This window comes from Haliaeetus albicilla, chromosome 3 (assembly GCF_947461875.1).
Source record: "Haliaeetus albicilla chromosome 3, bHalAlb1.1, whole genome shotgun sequence".
Lineage (NCBI taxonomy): Eukaryota > Metazoa > Chordata > Aves > Accipitriformes > Accipitridae > Haliaeetus > Haliaeetus albicilla.
The window spans coordinates 15,196,349-15,213,853 of NC_091485.1; the positions used below are offsets into that span (position 1 = coordinate 15,196,349).

At 39.1% G+C, this 17,505-nt stretch overlaps 2 protein-coding genes across 2 annotated transcripts in view; one reads left to right on the forward strand and one right to left on the reverse strand.

Annotated features, from left to right (window-relative positions):
* Nucleotides 1-4,656, forward strand: part of CD226 (CD226 molecule) — a 46,464-nt gene extending 41,808 nt beyond the window's left edge. The window contains exon 7 of the mRNA XM_069778883.1: nt 4,548-4,656. The gene's annotated coding sequence lies outside the window, so the exon portion shown is untranslated. The remainder of the gene's footprint in view (nt 1-4,547) is intronic.
* DOK6 (docking protein 6) overlaps nt 1,921-17,505 on the reverse strand; it is a 264,826-nt gene continuing 249,241 nt past the window's right edge. The window contains exon 8 of the mRNA XM_069778881.1: nt 1,921-12,294. Coding sequence (XP_069634982.1) covers nt 12,155-12,294 — 140 coding nt within the window. The 3' untranslated portion in view covers nt 1,921-12,154. The remainder of the gene's footprint in view (nt 12,295-17,505) is intronic.

The following is a 17,505-nucleotide window of genomic DNA, read 5'->3' on the forward strand; positions in this document are numbered from 1 at the left end:
GATTCATACGTAGAATGAAAGATTATCTGTACTTCTGCAATTTAAACATTTTTACCCAGTAGGTGTACTCTTAAGGAAGAATTTTAGAACAGGTCTGATATGCAGAATGGAGCTGCTTATGTTTACACAAAGTTAATTTGGTTTGAGAAAACTATGTGTCTGAGAAGTCTATGTGACAGGGTGAGAAAGAAAATGTGCTCGATGTTGTCTACATCCAATGATTTTTGCATCTCAAATTGAGAACTCTATAGAATAATAAATATCCATGATTTTCCACATAGGAGGTGTTATTTTGCTGCTGGGCAAATTCAGCTGACAAAAGCAAATATATCGGGGATCCTTGAACCTAGATTTAAAAGTATGAAGAGAAGCTTGCTATCTGACAGCTGTGTGGTTTTGCAGGCTTCTTGCCGCTCACCACTATTTCAGTGCTTTCTATTTGGGGATGGAATAGAAGTGTAGCCCCTGCTCTCCTCCCTCCCTCCCTCCCTCCCTCTTTCCCCCCCACCTCTTCCCCTATGCCCAGGAGAAAACAAAACATGAAGACTCTGTCACTGTCAGGTTATATTTAATAATAATTTATTATAAGGTTTAGTTGCGCAAAAAATAAATGAGAACATGGAAGATACATGAATAAATGATGCAAAGCAGAAAAAAGCGTGATTGAGAACATTTTCAAAACAATACACATACATATGTAGTTGTATGTGTGCATATGTATATATTCTGCTGAAACCTACAGAAGAAACCACACAGAAATTGAACAAACAGACAAAAAAAAAAAAAATCCTTAAACAAACAGAACTAGAAGGCAGACCTGAGAATTAGGATTTATGCATCTTTTGGCCTTTTACAAATGTCCTGTATTACCAAGGACAAAATCCCAGTAGATGAAGGTGTTACCATGACAGCTGATAATCATATATGTCTGCATACTACAAACTGTGTGCCTGGCCCACCTATGCTTGACTCCCCTTTTCTCTTGAAGCATTAGAAGTGTTGCTGAATATGGGGTTTCATTGTTTGGAAAGGGGTTGGGGGGGAGTCTGCCCACAGAGCAGTTACCAGTTCCACATGGCTGGCTAGGAAGGAGCATCAACAGCCTGACAGTAAAAAGCACATTTTGCATAGCTTTCTCCAATGGAAAGCTTTCTTCACGTGCACAGGAAAATAGGAGTCTAGTTTCTTCCGAGAATAATGTGGTCACAAGATTTCTCTGAACTATTTGAGCACTAATAGCGTCGTGTGGTTATCCTACACTTCAGCTAAAAATCTAAAATCCTAAATCAAAGTGTCCTTCAACTTATCACTGAAGACTTACATTGTTTACAATGTCATATACCATTAGAAAACATCTCATTTTGGTTTTGTGTACTCCTGAACAAGGACACATACACATTGCAAGGGATATATTTTTTTTTCTTTCACTTACTGAAGGTTTTCAGTTATATGGATGCTTGTGTGTGAAGTTGATGAGGATACAACTGTACTATTAATAAGTTGGTTTATTTCCTGAGTTATCAAATGTCATAGCAGATAATTCTAAGTTGTGCACAGCATTACAAATAAAACCCTGTAGCATTGGGTCGTTTCTGTGATGATCCCATTTATATTAAAATGCCAAAATGATAATGTAATGAATTTGATGACACTAAAGTTCTCAGTTGGAACCTTGATACAGAAATAAGCTTAGAAGTTGGTATTGTTTCACTGCTTATAGACACAGCTAAAATACATCTCTACTTTACTGAGGGTAAAAAGGGGGAGAGAGGTTAAGTACCTGGAATACCAGATAATTTTGATTGTTTCTGGTAATGCCCTTATTTCTTGCCTCCCTTGGTACTTTTAGCTTGTCTTTTCAAAAGAATTGCTTATTTTTGACATCTGGGGAAGAAAAAAAAATAATCTGTAGTGCACATCTTTGCAGGTATGTAATCTGTTTTAATTCAAATTCCATAGACATATTACTTCTACCAGGATAGTCCACAGGGAAAATCACATCACACATAACATAATAAGAACAATATATTATATTTTTCAAAAAGCAAACCCCAAACAACAGCTTCATTTTTGTACCATGGTAATATCAGTGAACAGCAGCTGAACGTAAGACTTATACAAATGAAAACCAAAAAGAAAACAACCCCAAACTTATCAATATTCTCATTGGCTTAAAAACTAGTAAGCTACACACAAGAGAAACTTCCAAAAGTGTAGTTTGAAATGTAATATTAAAACTCTTCAAATATTTTATAAGTCTGGCAGGATGGGACTCAGTAAGAGCCTGTTTGCTGTGACAGCACTTGGATTATGTAAATAGACTTTCCAGTGTAAAATAGTACAAACTATTGCTTATTGCTGTTTATTTTCAATATTTTCCATAGGTTTGCCTTTTTCTTTCGGAAACTTTTAGTTCCTTTTGAGAAAACTTCAACTGTAATTTGGAAATTTTATGTTGAACAATTACTGTGCTATTTCATTCTGTACCACTTGTGCAAATAGTTAAGAGGGAGGAAAAAAAAATCAAGGAAGTAACATGACACAAATATGGATAGCAACCAGCTCAGCATACTATCTAAACTGTAAGATATTTGTGTCTTTTTTTTGTTGCTTTAAGACCTTAGAAACTTTGCTGAAAGGAAATAAGCACAATAAAGCACATTATCATCAAAAACCCAAGTCTTGAATCACTGGGTAACTACCTTCTGTGTAACTGGGAAACGAATCTATGAAATTTTAAGAAAAGTAAAACCAGATTTCTTTTCCATAATAATAAAATTCATCTTTTATGCTGGGTGAAAAAGGTAGATGTTTAAGTCCCATGCTCAAAGGAAAATTCCACGATTAATAATACTACTAAGTCTTTAAAGGGTGTAAACTCACATCTCTCTTAAAAAAGAAATCAGAAAAAAAGTTATTTGTGATCAGTCTTTGCTGGGACTTCTGAACGTAGGAGGTGCAGTCACTAGAAGTTGGATCAACAGGGCAAGTACAAAACTCACAGTCATTGAAAGAAGGTGAAAGTTAGAACAGTAACATATGTCATCTCCCGTTATTTTCTTTTTTTCATCTCAAATATGTTCCTTTACCTTAAAGAGCTTCTTTGACTTTATAATACGTTCATGATACTGCTCATTCTGCTTGTATTCTGCTCTCCCTTGGCTGTGTACCTTGGGGTAAAACAATGTTTCTGTAGGGAAACAGCCTGCTTTAAGGGCTGGACCCACCAAGGAACACAAGAAGCTGGACTCCTCCATACCCCCACATTAGGCAGGGTAGTCCAGCACTTAACCCTCTTTCTGACCTCCACCTGCCCCAAATTCCCAGGCACCTTTTCTGTTAGGCACCTTCATTTTTCAAGAATACTCAGAAATAGCTTGTTCTAACTGTGCTGTGCAACTTAACCACCTACCTCCTATCCAGGTCTTATCCCAGGACTAGGGTACAGGAGGAGATGGCCAAGGCAGCAAAGCAGGCAGAATAGTCAAAGTATAGGTGCTACCAGCATTTGTTAGTTTGATGACAGGTGGATGCTAGCTTACTCCGGAGAGATTCAGATAAGAAACTTTACTTCAGAAAAAGAAAAGATTTCAGAGGACTGATCTCACTATCATACTAATTTCTAGGTTCCCGCCCCCCAGGGGTGGTGGTGATTTTTTTGTAATCATAAAGACATCTGGGAACCAGGGCTCTGATTTTTAAAAATTTTTAAACCTTACCTGCATCATGCTCCTCTAAACCTTCTATGTTATTGAGTTATATGAAAGTTCAAAGCAATGGTATTTATTTATGGTAGCTGAAACTCTGCCTCAGTGAGTACTCCCCAGCACAAGTGAAAGACTTCCTTTAAAGCTGAGATGCCCAACAGGAGTTAATTCCCTAAACAGCTTTGTAAGGCTGACACTAACGGGTAGTTCCAAAACCAGCCCTGTCTCTCCAGAAGATAGGTGCTAAAATGCTCTTTTAGGCTGTGGACCCCGGGGACAAGTTCTCAGACTGTATTATTTAAGGTGTAAGTAAGGTAACTCAGAAGACGTTTCCAACACTCACATTCCTGGGGACCTGTTTTGAGCTAGAGCACAAGACGTGCCTCCGCTGCCATGCCTCGCTGGGATGTGGTGTCAGGGGGTGCGTGGGCTCCGGGCGGCTGCTGTCCCTTTGACATCCAGCGTGAAAGATTCCACCCTGAGGCTCGAGACCCACACCGGTCTTCAAAACGCTAAGCTGGACGAGGCTTTTCACCGTCACGTGAAATGCTGGCTGTTTCTGCTACAACAGTCAGTTCATGCAGCACCCCACCCGCCAAATCAGCCAGGAAATGGAAGACCCTGGCCCAGTTCTCCCCCAGCCCGCATCAGACACGCACTCCCTCTCCCCTGCCCTTTCCAGCCTCCCCCCTGAAGCTGGGAAGCTGGGCTCCTCTACAGAAACAACTCCTGTTTTAAGGACTAAGAAGAGCCTGCAGGACTCTCTAGGGCGCTACTCCAGCAAGAATGTCCTTGTTTCTGCTTTTGCCCATACTCTTTGTTTTTTCTGTTATTTTCTAGGAGTAAAATGCATTAAGAGTTATGAGAAGAGGATGAGCACCCGGACAACCACGGGACAAACACGTCATGAGTTGTCCAACACTTCCTTTAAAATAAAAGAGCCCCAGGATCATCGAGATAGATAGCCTCACCTGTGGGAGCTCAGAGCCTACCGGAGCAGGCTGTCACCATGCCACGGGACTCTGCCACTGCTCTGACTAGTTTCTTGACCCTTGATTTATAAAGCTGTAGACTTACCTTACTATCCGTATTATAGGCTTGCAGTTATATATCCCTACGTATAACTTAGGGCATAATGTTCAAGCTAGAAGTACCAAAGGAAATGTACAGAGTTGTCTCAGGCAAAAGAACAGTAAGTTTATTATTACTTCCACACTATCCACATTGTTAGCTTTTATAATTAGATAAAACAACTAATATGAATTGCTAGCAGTGGCCGACATATTTCTTCTAACCTTACGCTTATTTAAAAAGAGAATTTCGTAGTTTTAGAAAAAAAGTGTCTCGGTGATTCTAAAGCATATTTAATACTTTTCCTAAAAGTTTATTTAATTAGATTGTTACACTAAATAATTAATTTGTAGTATTAACCAGTGAGTTTTATAACATGATTTAGCTTATCATACCAAGATATAGCAAAACAAATACACAGTGTCTTTCCTTTTTTCCTTTTTTTTTCATAACCTTTCTCTGTTTGTGCTGATGTCTATATGTGTATTTGAAGAGAGAAATGTATGTTAGGAATATTTACATGTATTAAAATTAGTCTCTGTTAACACCATTTTTTTCCTCTGAAATAAAACTGAAACAGACATTTATTATTTTCTTTTAAATTTCCATAATTTACCCTACAATGGTAGTATGAGAGGAACTTTCCCACAGAACTCTGTCAGATCATTTCGTAATTAGAAGCATAAAGGCTGAGCACCTATGTATGTATTTTTATGCATCATAAATGCAGATGCTGCTTTTATTACCCAGAATTTGATCAGCTCTGAAATATTCTAAATCATATTTTTAGCAATAGCTGGCTGCAGTAAGTTCCACAAAGTTGTGTGATAGCAATTGTGATGCATTGGGCAAAATACTATTTTTTTTAAGCATCTATATTGCACACCGCATGTTAGCTGGACTGGTACTTGGTTCTTCCAACCAGGTTAGGGAAAATGAGCCGAACACTCTAAGTCCGTTGTTATAGAGCAAGTTAGAGCTGTGAGTTGGATTAAACACAAAATATTGTTCCCAGCTCCTGATAGTCAGAAGGTGAATGATCCAGGAAACTGTTTTGCATTCAGCATGACCCATTGCTATGTGTTTAAATGTCTGCTAAATTCTCCTAATATTTTTAAAGATTACAGAATCTTTTTTTATTTTTGTTGATATCTTGCCCTATTTTTCACTTCCCTTTTATTAGGTTTCAAAAACTTCTCTCTCTAGAATGATGTTTTTCAAAGAAGGAAAAAGAAATAAAAGAGGACCATGTGTAATACTTTGGTGGGAAGTCATATTTTCTGCATTGTCTGTTTTTCCTTGTAACCATCTCAAATCAATACAACTTACAAAAAGCAGTTCTGGGTATCTCCTGTTGCAGTCTGTCATCTACAGAAACTCAGGAAATGCAACAATTAACATCAACAAAGATAGCTTTATTTTACATAATTTATTCTTTTTTTGCTATAGGAGCAGCGATGAGAATAAATGTTTAACTGCAACCTGCAACCTTTATTTTTGTTACTGGGAGGGAATTGCCAAGACTGCTGCTTAATTTTCTGCTATTTTCTATGCCCACTGCAGTCTTGCTATCATATTATTTAAAAAAAAGATTGAAAACAATGTGTTGCCTATATTGAAAATGAGGGATAACTTCATTCATGTCAAATATTGTCACAGGAAAAAAATCTACTGTAAAATGTATCCATTCACTTGACAATCCCAGGACTGTAAGAGAACGTGGTAAATCTGTTAAACCTCATGAGGATTTCTGTACTGAAGGAAAAAAACCCACAATGAAATTCATTCTTCAGGACTTCCAGTGTGAGATTTAAAAAGATTAAAAAGATGAAGAAGTCTTCATCTTAGAGAGCCTATTAGATTCTGAGCTTGCATTTAGTTAAAAAGGAAATCTCTTCTCCATTACAACTTGCGATATTCATAATAATATGGACATTTTAAAATGTTTTAATTATATTTAATCATACTTCAACCTCCGTTACTTTCATATCTGTTTTAGCCATATCCATAAAAATCTGTCAAGCTGCCTATGCATGCAAAGATGTGAAAAGCATCTTTGCAAAGTGACACTTCCATTTTCTTCAACAGAACCGGTTCACCTGTGGTTTCTAATACTTAGGTTTCTAAGCATAATGCCATTTAAATAATTGAATACACAGCACCTTCACCTATCACCTTTTACTGTCTCGTAAGGGCCTGGACAGGGAGCCAAACTTCTTGCTACAACAGGTTAGTCAATATTCTTTGACGTTTCTTTCATTCCACCACATGCCTGTACTTGTTTCCAATATAACACACCTTTTTATCTAAAATCAAAAGTGAAGAGCATTTATTTGTAACATCAAGAACAAACAAAGCATGCTTTATGGAGTCCAAGATTATATATATGCAGAATTAATATATCCAACCTTATACCCTTTGATTTTAAAGTTATGCCACTACAATGGTGTTGCACAGTCATTATCTTCTACTTACAAAACATAGGCAGGCACCCCGACCAGTTGTCTGTGGTGAAAAATATAACATTCTAATATATACAGGTTGTGTAACAAGTTGGTTTGGAAAGAGTCACAAGTATTTGGATGATGTACAGAAAAATGAAACTTTCCAGTGCTGTTGGATCTGTTCTTGTAAATCAAACAGCAGCTTTCTCCACAGTCCACTCTATTCTGCATGGGGATAAAAGCCACATTTATTCCTTTGCAGCAGGTATAAAAAGGAGCTAAAATACACTGATATTAAACACTAAAAAAGAGATTAAGAGGAACACCTTCCTCCTTCCTTTTTAGGAAGAAACAGTTGTAAATAATTCTGTATTTCATGCTAAAAGCACAGCCATTCAAGAGACTTCTATTTTCTCATTAAAAACTACCCTGCAGTTTCTAGGTTACCAGATTAAAACTAGTAAATGTGGCTGGTGAGCTAAGTCCGAGTAGAGTTTTATATGCTACAGGCTGATGGTCTTTGTCAGTTCCTAGAGATCAAATATCTCAAAAATCACTGCTCCTCATAGTATTGCCTATTAGACTGGAGAGCTGAACAAGCATGAGGTTCATGCCTTTTCTGATAAATGCAGTAGAGAGATCTGATTAATGCTCTTTTTTTCTCTTTGCCATGAACAGGTAAGGGTCTTCACAGACTGCCTGCACTTAGCAACTCCTAAATAAATGGGTGCCTGAAGGCTGTATGTTGTACTTAGATTATTGCTATAGAGACCACTTTACAATACTTTTGACATCAGATATTCAATTTCAACCCCTCCTCCAGCAAAGTCTTACTAGCTTAGGACAAGACTTGATTAGAAATGTGTTTGCTGCTTCTGAACAGAGTTTCTATTCATGTGTTGTGAAACGAAGTGTTTTCCCAAAATGTCATGGTAGACTTTCGTCAAAACAAAAGAGTGCAGCTATTGTTGCTGTCTAACAAACTTCTTTGGTTTGTCAATACATTTCCAAGCTTTACTTGCTAGCTTTAGGGAAAAAAAAACCCCAACAAAAACCCCCAGGAGCAGAATTTTGCATGGACCTGATACATGTGAGCAGCTGGAATCAGAGCCTACCACAAAAAGTAAAGCATAAACATTTACTCAGTAAAACAGCAAACTCCAAGTTACAAGATATCTTTTCTTTTTCCTTTACATAGGCAGGCAAAATTGTTTCAAAGGAATATACTCACAGTTGATTTAAACTGCCAATAATAACATGTAGCTGTTTAAAAAATGGGGCTACTCAAGTACCTTAGTACCATTTGATGGTTTATTACCAGTCTCCTTCAATTTCTCCTTTTCTGCACCAAGTGACTTCAAAATCAAAAGTACCAGCATGCATCAAACTATAAGATTCACAGTTAAGATATATTAGTAACTATATTTAATAATGCTGTGTGCTATTTGTTCGTAGGGGTGAATATATTGTTATCAAGGGTCATTTTTTAAGAATTTAAATCATGGTTACAGTTATATATTCATAACACATCCTCAGAACCAAAATGAAAGCTATAGCCTTGTATTATTTCTTCTATTTTATAATGTACTAATGCTAAGTTCCATTTGTATCAGTCGCACCTAGTTACCACTGAAGACATTTTTGTTGCCCTCCAACTCTTCACAGCTCATTAGCTGAAAACAGAGAGCTCCTCTTGGGTCAGGAGTAGACGTATTATCTGTGTGCCTTGCACATGAAGAAAGCCGAGACTTGAACAGGGTCCCATGGGGTCCCTGGGCCTATTTAAAGGCCCTTGCAGTCTCTAGGCAGGCAGCTCTACCACGTGTGCCGAAAGAGAGTTTTCCTTCTGGCGGAAGCACTAGGAGCTGTACAAAGTAGTCTCAGTGGGGAATCACTTAGATTATCGACAGGCATATGCCAGGAATTAAAGCAATTCCGTGAAAACAGAATTTTCTGGCAAACTGTTGGTGCAGTGCCTGCCTGCTTCTCATGGAGCTTTTCTGAGGAACATTTCTGGAAGCTATGCAAGTACACAAATGTTACAGTGATATCATCTGCTGTTCTGGAGTGGCACTAAAGGCAACATCCACTGGCTGCTGAATACCTTTGTGCTTCGGGTGCCCAATTTTCCTAGATTGTGTTACAGTACACGGTGAAGTTGCATCCTTATTTTCAACTTCAAGTGTGGTTGTGTTTACTCTTGACAAGAAATAGGTTCCCAATAGGTCAGGTTTGCTTTTTGTTGGTTGCGTTCTCCAGCTTTGTCCTGGAGTTCAGTTTTCTGCCTATTGCTACGAGATGGGACTTCGCAGATGTTTATAAACATATGAATTGAGTGGGTAGTTGCATTATGTAATGAAAGCAAATTATTTAGTAAAACTCCTTTACATGGCCAATCCCCCATCCCCCCCTTTTTTTATGTGTTTTCTTTGGAAATAGCATCTACATTTTCATTAACTAGACAATATTCATGCACTGCACAGGAAGACAAAATCATCTCTGACAGACAGCAACTGTTCCCCAGGAAATGGAAAGCACGCACTATATAGATCTTATGCTTTTTATCTAAACACAGCTAAAGCACTAGCTTTAGGATTTAGACAGGTTCTTATATGTGTATGGGCACTGGAACTATAAAGCAGTTCTGATACTCTCCTGTTTTGCCTTTTCCCCACTTTTGGACTATGTAGAATATGTAAACATTAAATGACTAGTATTCAAGTCCCAGAGGAAAACAGTTACATGGACACAGCATAGAAATCTGCAGAACACAGTGGAAACTTTAAGGAATTTTAAAGAAAATACATAATTTTAGGGCAAGTGAAAGAATTGCAGTTGCATAGGAATAAAAATAACTGGCCAATTCCTCAAAAGGCATATATTTGGCAAAGCTGCACTGAACTACACCAGCAGAGTATCTATCCTTTCGTATCACATTTTGCATGTAACATTTGCAAACTGGAAATTTCCCAAAACAAAATGTCAACCAAATTTTTTCTTAAATGAAAGTGTGAATGGAGCTTCCTTGATGGGTACAGCTCAGAGAGCACCATAGGTACAGCTCCCTGACAGTGTGGGAGAGCAGTTTTTCCTTTTAGCTCATCAAAATACTCTCTGTAGGGAGCCGTTCTATTCCTGAGTATGGCAGCACTGTGAGAAGGAAAAGAGGTAGTGAATGAGACAGGGAAAAAGGAAAAATAAATAAAGCTGATTGTGGTGGGGTAGAAGTGTTCCATTCAAGCGGATCACAAAGCTTTTTTATTCAGCAGCTGTTCACTGGGGTGCAGAAAGCTGTAATTCTGCAAGGTCTTTTAGCCTGGAAAATGGTTGGAGAAAAGCCGGACATACTGTATCAGTAAATGTTTAATCAAAAGCAGAAGTTTCTTCTGTACTTTTTAATACATATATATATATATGTGCATATATAAAACAACCCAACAGCACTTTTTCAGTTAAATTATGGTACATAAAACTGATTGTTTCATTGGAAAAGAGTCTATGTATCTCCTCCTTGATACGCTTCCTCAACCTGTCCTGAGAAACAACTAATGAGACGAATCCCTCTGGTAACCATGGCAATTGTTTCACACTGGGAACAGAACACAAGGCTGCTCAGATCATAGCAAGAGGGCACATTTTTCTCCCCACAATTCCAAACATTTCAGGGCATCGCGAGAAGTACATAACTATTTGAATACCACTTACAAAAATCTAAATGTTCAGGATAGCTAAAACTTGTTCCCCACCTACAGGTATGCCTTCCAACTTATTCCCTCGTTACCAATTACAAACACACCTACTACAGTTCATTTTTTTAAAGACGTCTTCCAAAGACAGAAAATTTCCATTGAGAGGTAATCTTCCTCCTTTTCAAAGCAAACCGATGCTTGACACATGATCATACAAGATACAATATGCATCTAAAACAGAAATCTGAGAAGAAAACAGGGAAAATCAAAGTAACGCTGACCAGAAAGACAAGACCAGAGCTCAGCTCTACCGTATCTGGCACAGCCGTGGCACAGGTGGTTGCCAGCCAGGGATGCAGCCCGCTTTTATTTGTCTTAAGAACAGTTTTCCCGCTTTTTAAAGTTAGGCTTGCAGGCATGGTTACCTAAGTAATTTGCAAATAAGAAGACTTCGCGGCAGTTCTGAGGACAAGACTGTGCTGCTGATATGGACGTTCACAGCTCTCAGGGGCATCGTGAGAATTGCGCGTGTATTATTAAGGGATGCCTTGTGCCCCGGGAATTTAAGATTAGAGCCGTACCAGGCAATAACCTTACCTTAACACATCAAACTCTATTCCCAACAAACCATATTAGCCTGCTACTCCAGTTATCTGTTGGCGTCTGGCTCAAAAAGCACCCGACCACCCTCTAGGGTAATGAGCGAACTCGCTTGGATCTGAAGGCAACGTCCGCGGCGCCGACGCTGCGTCTTGAGTTGGCGACATTTCAGCGACTCCGGCGGGAATCAGCGGGCTGCGGCAAGGACATAAAAACATTACGGGTGAAGATGGGCCGGCCTGCTGGTGGAGGCGGGTAGGAAGGCCCCGGCGTCGAACGTAGCATCGCGATGGAGCCCCAAAGCGGGCCTTCTCCGGTCATGCAGAAACCTTCACACTGACACAGCTTCGTTTGTTTCCACCACTTTCTCACAACACGAACGCGTCCCCCGCCCCCCCGCCCCCCGCCCCCCTTCCTTTCTGAACGTATCGACAAAAGGAACGGCAAAATAAATAAATAAAGACTTAGCCTCTGCTTCGGGGAAGCCGCCTCTCCGGGTTTCCGCGGTGGCGGCGACCCGGCTGGAGCTGGTTGGCATCAGTTTTCACGGCAAATGGCGGGTGCGGAGGGGGGCCAGCGGCTCCCCGGCCCTGGCGGCAGGCTCCAGGCTCGACTGTCTCTCTCGGCCGGCCGCCCCCGGCTGTCATTGCACCAGGCCCGAGCCGTAGCTGAAGGCGTAGCTGCTGGCCAGCGAGAGGGACTGCGGGTGCTCCTCGCCCTGCTCCGAGGGGTAGCTGGGAAACGTCTGCGCCCGGGACACCTTCGCCGAGCCGAGGCTGTGACCTGTTGGGGCGGGGGGGACACACACGACAGGGACACAAAAGATGTAACCGGGCTTTGAGTTTTAATTTACTTGAAGCCTTTCGCCATGGACACGGACTTCTGGGGCTGCAGAGGAGGGTTTTGCCCCTGCCTGAGGGCACACGCGGGCGGCGGATGCCCAGCGGAGGCGGAAGGTCATAATTCGGAGGCGGAAGGTCATAATTCAGAGTTGGAATTTTTTTTAAATTGCAGGCTATCACATCTGTATATTTGCTACTCTATAAATCTCAGTTACATTTGTTAGTTAGAGCTGCCAAAGAACTGATGCTCCTCTTTTTAATCTGAAGCCCTGCTTAAGTGGTGGAAGTAATGCCAGCAGTTTCAAAGGGGTTTGTCACACTTACTGTCTTTCAAATAGGATGCCAGTTTGTCAGGTAAACACAGTATCCTCATCATTTCAAAATGAGCTGGAGGTGGGATATGGTCCACGTGGGCAAACACTGGTTGGGAAGAGGATGTGCGAGATGTTTTCTCAGACGGGCTTGTGAATCTCATATAACCATGGCTTGTTCACTCGCAGCCAGCGAGATGGGAAACCATGTGTGAAAAGCCATTAAAAAGCCGATGACCAAACTCAGAAGATGACTCCTATGACTCCTATGACCTGACTCTGTAACCTGATCATTTTCCTATCTCAAAATTCCCCTTTGAAATTGAGATTTAATTAGTAAGAAAAGGTTAATTTCCAAAGTGCGTATCTCCATGCAACGTATATTCTCTGTTTTTTGGAAATGTACATTGAAGCCTGGATTTAAAATGGTTTTGGATAATGCTTTTAAAAATGTCTTTAATACATGTATTGTACGTAGGAATGCAAAATCATATTTTTCCTTCATTCGCAGAGATATTAAGGAGCTGTAACAGAGTATAGACACAAACACCGAAGAACTCGGCTCTCGTTCAAACGTTTCAAAACAGTTAGCAGCTTTCTAGAATGCCCCAGTAGTTCTGGAACCAAGAACGATGTTCACCAGATTTGGCAAAACTTTGTCTTAACTTCTATTTGGAAAAGTTTGGCTATAACATGTTACCAACTGCTTCATGAAAAAAAAAAAAAGATCCCCCTCAAGATGAGTCTTTCCGAGCAATACTGGGACCAAGAGAGAAAAAACCCACAACTCAGTGAAAAACAGAATAAAAGGTACATCTCAGTGACACTGGAGACAATAAAACTAGAGACTGAATTCCCAGTGGCACGTTAATGGTCATAAAAATCCCTTTCATAGCACGACCAAGCAGGATGAATTTTGTATGCATATTTTTACTATTCATTCACTGGGTTAAATTGACTTTGGCTAGCAAAACCTGACTGAGATGCCAGGTTTAAATGTTTTCTGCTTCAAGAAGCTTTTGCACCAAACTGAATTAAAATGTATGGTGGCTGTGATTTCTAAGCTGCAAAGCAAAAGCACTGATAATACATTGTTTGAGAATAGTCTTAAATGCTTTATTGCTTTGACCAACTTTTAACCATGATATTAAGTGAGGCCTTCATGCACTTTTACTTTTATTTGGGATTTGCATCACAATTACTGTTACATTTTTTTTTAATTTAATGCAAACCTAAACATAGAAAATTGCATCATTGTAGGTTTTAATTTTGTGTTCCAAATCTGGCTTTTTTCCTTCTAAGGATGTAAGTGCTTGTTTTCTTTTTGCCCAGAAGCTAGAATCATACATATTTTAAGGGCCATAGGGACCTGCTAATCCAGCCATGTGCTTTGCTATGTAAAATTTTTCTCTTTCTTAGCAATAAAGATAAATAAAATACGTCAAGGTACCATTTTCCTCCATTCTCTTTATGTATTTTACCCAAAAAATGTAAACCACACAAACAGTCCCCCCACAAATGAGCAGGAGTAGACACTTGCCAACCAAAGGAGTTCCCTAAACTCAGGCCCATTTGTATCATGTACTGTATGTCATATAATTAATTTTGAATTTGCTGCTGTAGAATAGTACAGCTTCAATACAGTGATGAAGAGTGCCCCTACTAAACTAATTTCTAGCTAAGGTATTAAGATAGTCTCTTAGAACATAGAAGATGAATTTGAACCTATTAAGGTTAAAAAGGAAATTAAATTCAGGTCTTCCATTTCCTGGATGTATGCCTCAGCTGCTAGCACATCCCTTAAAGTTTTTTAAAAGAAAACTTGTAGGTGCTAAATCTTACAACAGGGCTGTTTTTAGCCATTCTGTAACCAAAGGGGCTAACGAGGATAAGTGACCTCTTCTTCCCTGACTGCTAGGACATGTAGTCAAAGAGAGAGAGACAGACAGATCCAAAAGATTAAAAGACACACTCAATAGAGCCAAAAAAATCTAAGACACTTGGTTGAGGCTCAAGCTGAACAGTATGACATCAGTTCATGGAAATAATAACAAAAAGAATAGAGGATATCAGTCCAAATGAAAGGAGAAAGCTATGGGTAATAGAGAATTTATGAGTTCAGGAAAGAATGGCTCTATGCAACATGTTTACTTTTGACTTACATTTTTTTAAAAACAATGAACTATATTAATATATTTAAATAAAATGAATCAAAAAATAATGGTGGTAAAACAATGAAATAGTCCAATGGTTCCAAGTCGGCTTAAGACTTCTAAGTGGTAAATTTCCAAAATTTTGGTATTTGTTCAGCTTTTAAAAAAAATTTAGTATATCCCGTACTGGAAATTCTAAATGAAAATCAGTTCTTTTATTTGCATTCCTACTAAATATTATTTTAATATTCATACAGCTGATCAGCCTGATGGAGTCTTAGATATTGTAGCATCTCCACAGTTACGCTTTATGTCAGCAGTAAGGATTTTGAAACTAAAGATACAGGAAAAGGTTTTGCAGTAAAGAATTTAAGTTCCACAGCTTTCTAAGGTTCCTGCTTCCATAGTATTTTCTGTGTCATATTTGGGTCTTAAAAGGTTAGGAGAGAAGAAGAAGAATGCTGTTTGTGGATTTTGCAGCTCTTTGGTACCACAGCTGTTTTCAAGAATACAGAACTAACTCTTCTTTACAGTTCTTCTGAAGTCAGCATAAGATGAATTTGATTAACACACACTTCATGACCTGAAGACACCAGTAGAACTAGGGGAGGTTTTTTTTCCTGTGGCTTACATAGGAAATGTGGTGGTTTTTTTGTTTTTTTTTCTTCTGTTGTAGGACAGGACCTTGGAAGCATTATTCAGCCTACTTCATCCTTTATTTAAATTTACTCTCAGGATCATGGAATGCAATGAAGCTGTAGTCCAAAGCGATTAGGTATGAATGATTCATCAAGATAATTTAATGTAACCTGGCAAATTACACCAAAATTAGATTTTTCCTGATCTTAATTATGTTGGAAGCAGAGGCAGTATACACAAGGATCTTATTTCATGGCATGGTCCTTATTTATAACAATTGTTTAGAGTAAAAACCCAATGGTTTCCTAGTAACAGCAGTGATTGATGTACATGTAAGTAGATCGATCACAACTTCTAAGAGAAGCTTGCAGTACTCAGCTAAATGAAAAGAAAAAAAAAAAAAGAGATCCAGGGATAAGCTTTAAAAGCCCCCTTACTGCTGCTTATTGGGAGAAGTTTCTCTCTGTTTCAGATTCAAAATTCAAATTCCTAACCAGAAGGCAGGTGCCAACCCTTTTTCTTTTCTAAATGAAAAAAAGATCATGCTTTTCTTTTCCAACACAAGAATTCAAGGGACTCTCTCATCTGATGTTCTTTGGTTAGAGCACTCATCTATGATGTACAAGTCCTGTGTTAAAATTCCCCTCTGCCTGTGGGTAAGGTTTGACATCACACTTTCTGTAATGGAAAAATCAGCTGAAAATGTTCCCTTTCTCCTCTCTGCCGGCACTGCTGTTCACTGTCCCTCAGTTGTGCCCCTGCGACTGAAAGGCTGCTTTGTAGACTGAAGCACTTTGGTCATCTGGTTTGCAAGAGCCGTACAAATCGTTGTACTGGCACAGCCGAGGAGCAGGAACAAGCAGCCAAGGGTAAGAGATGGCAGGTTTTGTCTCAGATTGGCTTTGGTGCCAGATAGTTTGTTTAGGGAATGATGACCTGTGAGCAATATGCAACCAAATGCAGGAGAATGCTATCACCACCAGACTACTCACTTCTCTGATGCAGGATCAGTTTTGAAACTCTGTGACTAAGCTCTTCTAATACAAGATCTAATATAAGTGTATATTTTTGCAGTACAATTACTGAAAATTAATAGAACCAGAGACTCCTGTGTTTCAGCTTCTGTTGCAGGCCTTTTAAGTAACTCATATTAGATAGTCGTTAGGTAAAATAAAGAAACAGATTTTTGCAGCTGCACATCAGGTTTTCATCTGGCATTTCTTAACCTCTGAACAGATGACTTTACAAAAAAATGATGTTCTTCTAATGTGGTTTTACTTTTCCAGGTAATGATAATAAAAAACTTTACTTTTGAAAATAAAATCTGGCATTTCCATTCCCAAGATTATGAGCACAAGATTGAAGTCATTAAATTCAAGCCAATTGGATATCTTTATTAGTATTAGGTTTTGTACTTGGGAGTGCTCTGAGACTTCGTGAGGACATGAGCTCTGTGATTGCTATAGATGTTTCTATAAATGTTATAGAAAAACACGGTTGTTCAATAGAAAGTTCTGTGAATCAATCAGTGCAAGCTAAGACCAAATAAAGTGAATCACATGTTCCATTGTAAAGCAATCTTTTCTTTTCAGAAATATTCATTGGAAAATTCTGTTGTTCACAATAAACAGAACAGTCTGGAAACCAGTGACACAGAGATGATGAGGTTTTATCCACCAAGGATGGTGCAAGGGGGTGGAAAAAACCCAATTAGCTAACAGATGTTTCAGGAATGAAATGTTGGTAAGAGGGAGTTAGTTGCATGTTGTTTCCTCACACAATTCTCACCGGGCAATAAAGGCAGCCCTTCAGCCAGAAAAGTTGACAAATCTACTACCAGCCTTTAATCTAGATTTACGTTCTCTAAGGACTCTCCCAACAGCAGTGGAAGCTCCTATTTGTACCAGAGGAGGCCCGCAGATTGCACTGAGGATATGGTTTTGATGGGGAAGCGTGTCTTGAGGTGCTTCAACCTCTAATATTCTTTGCAGCATTTTTGTTAAGACACAGGACAAAATGGGAAAGGCACAGTAGCTATGCACTGAAAGC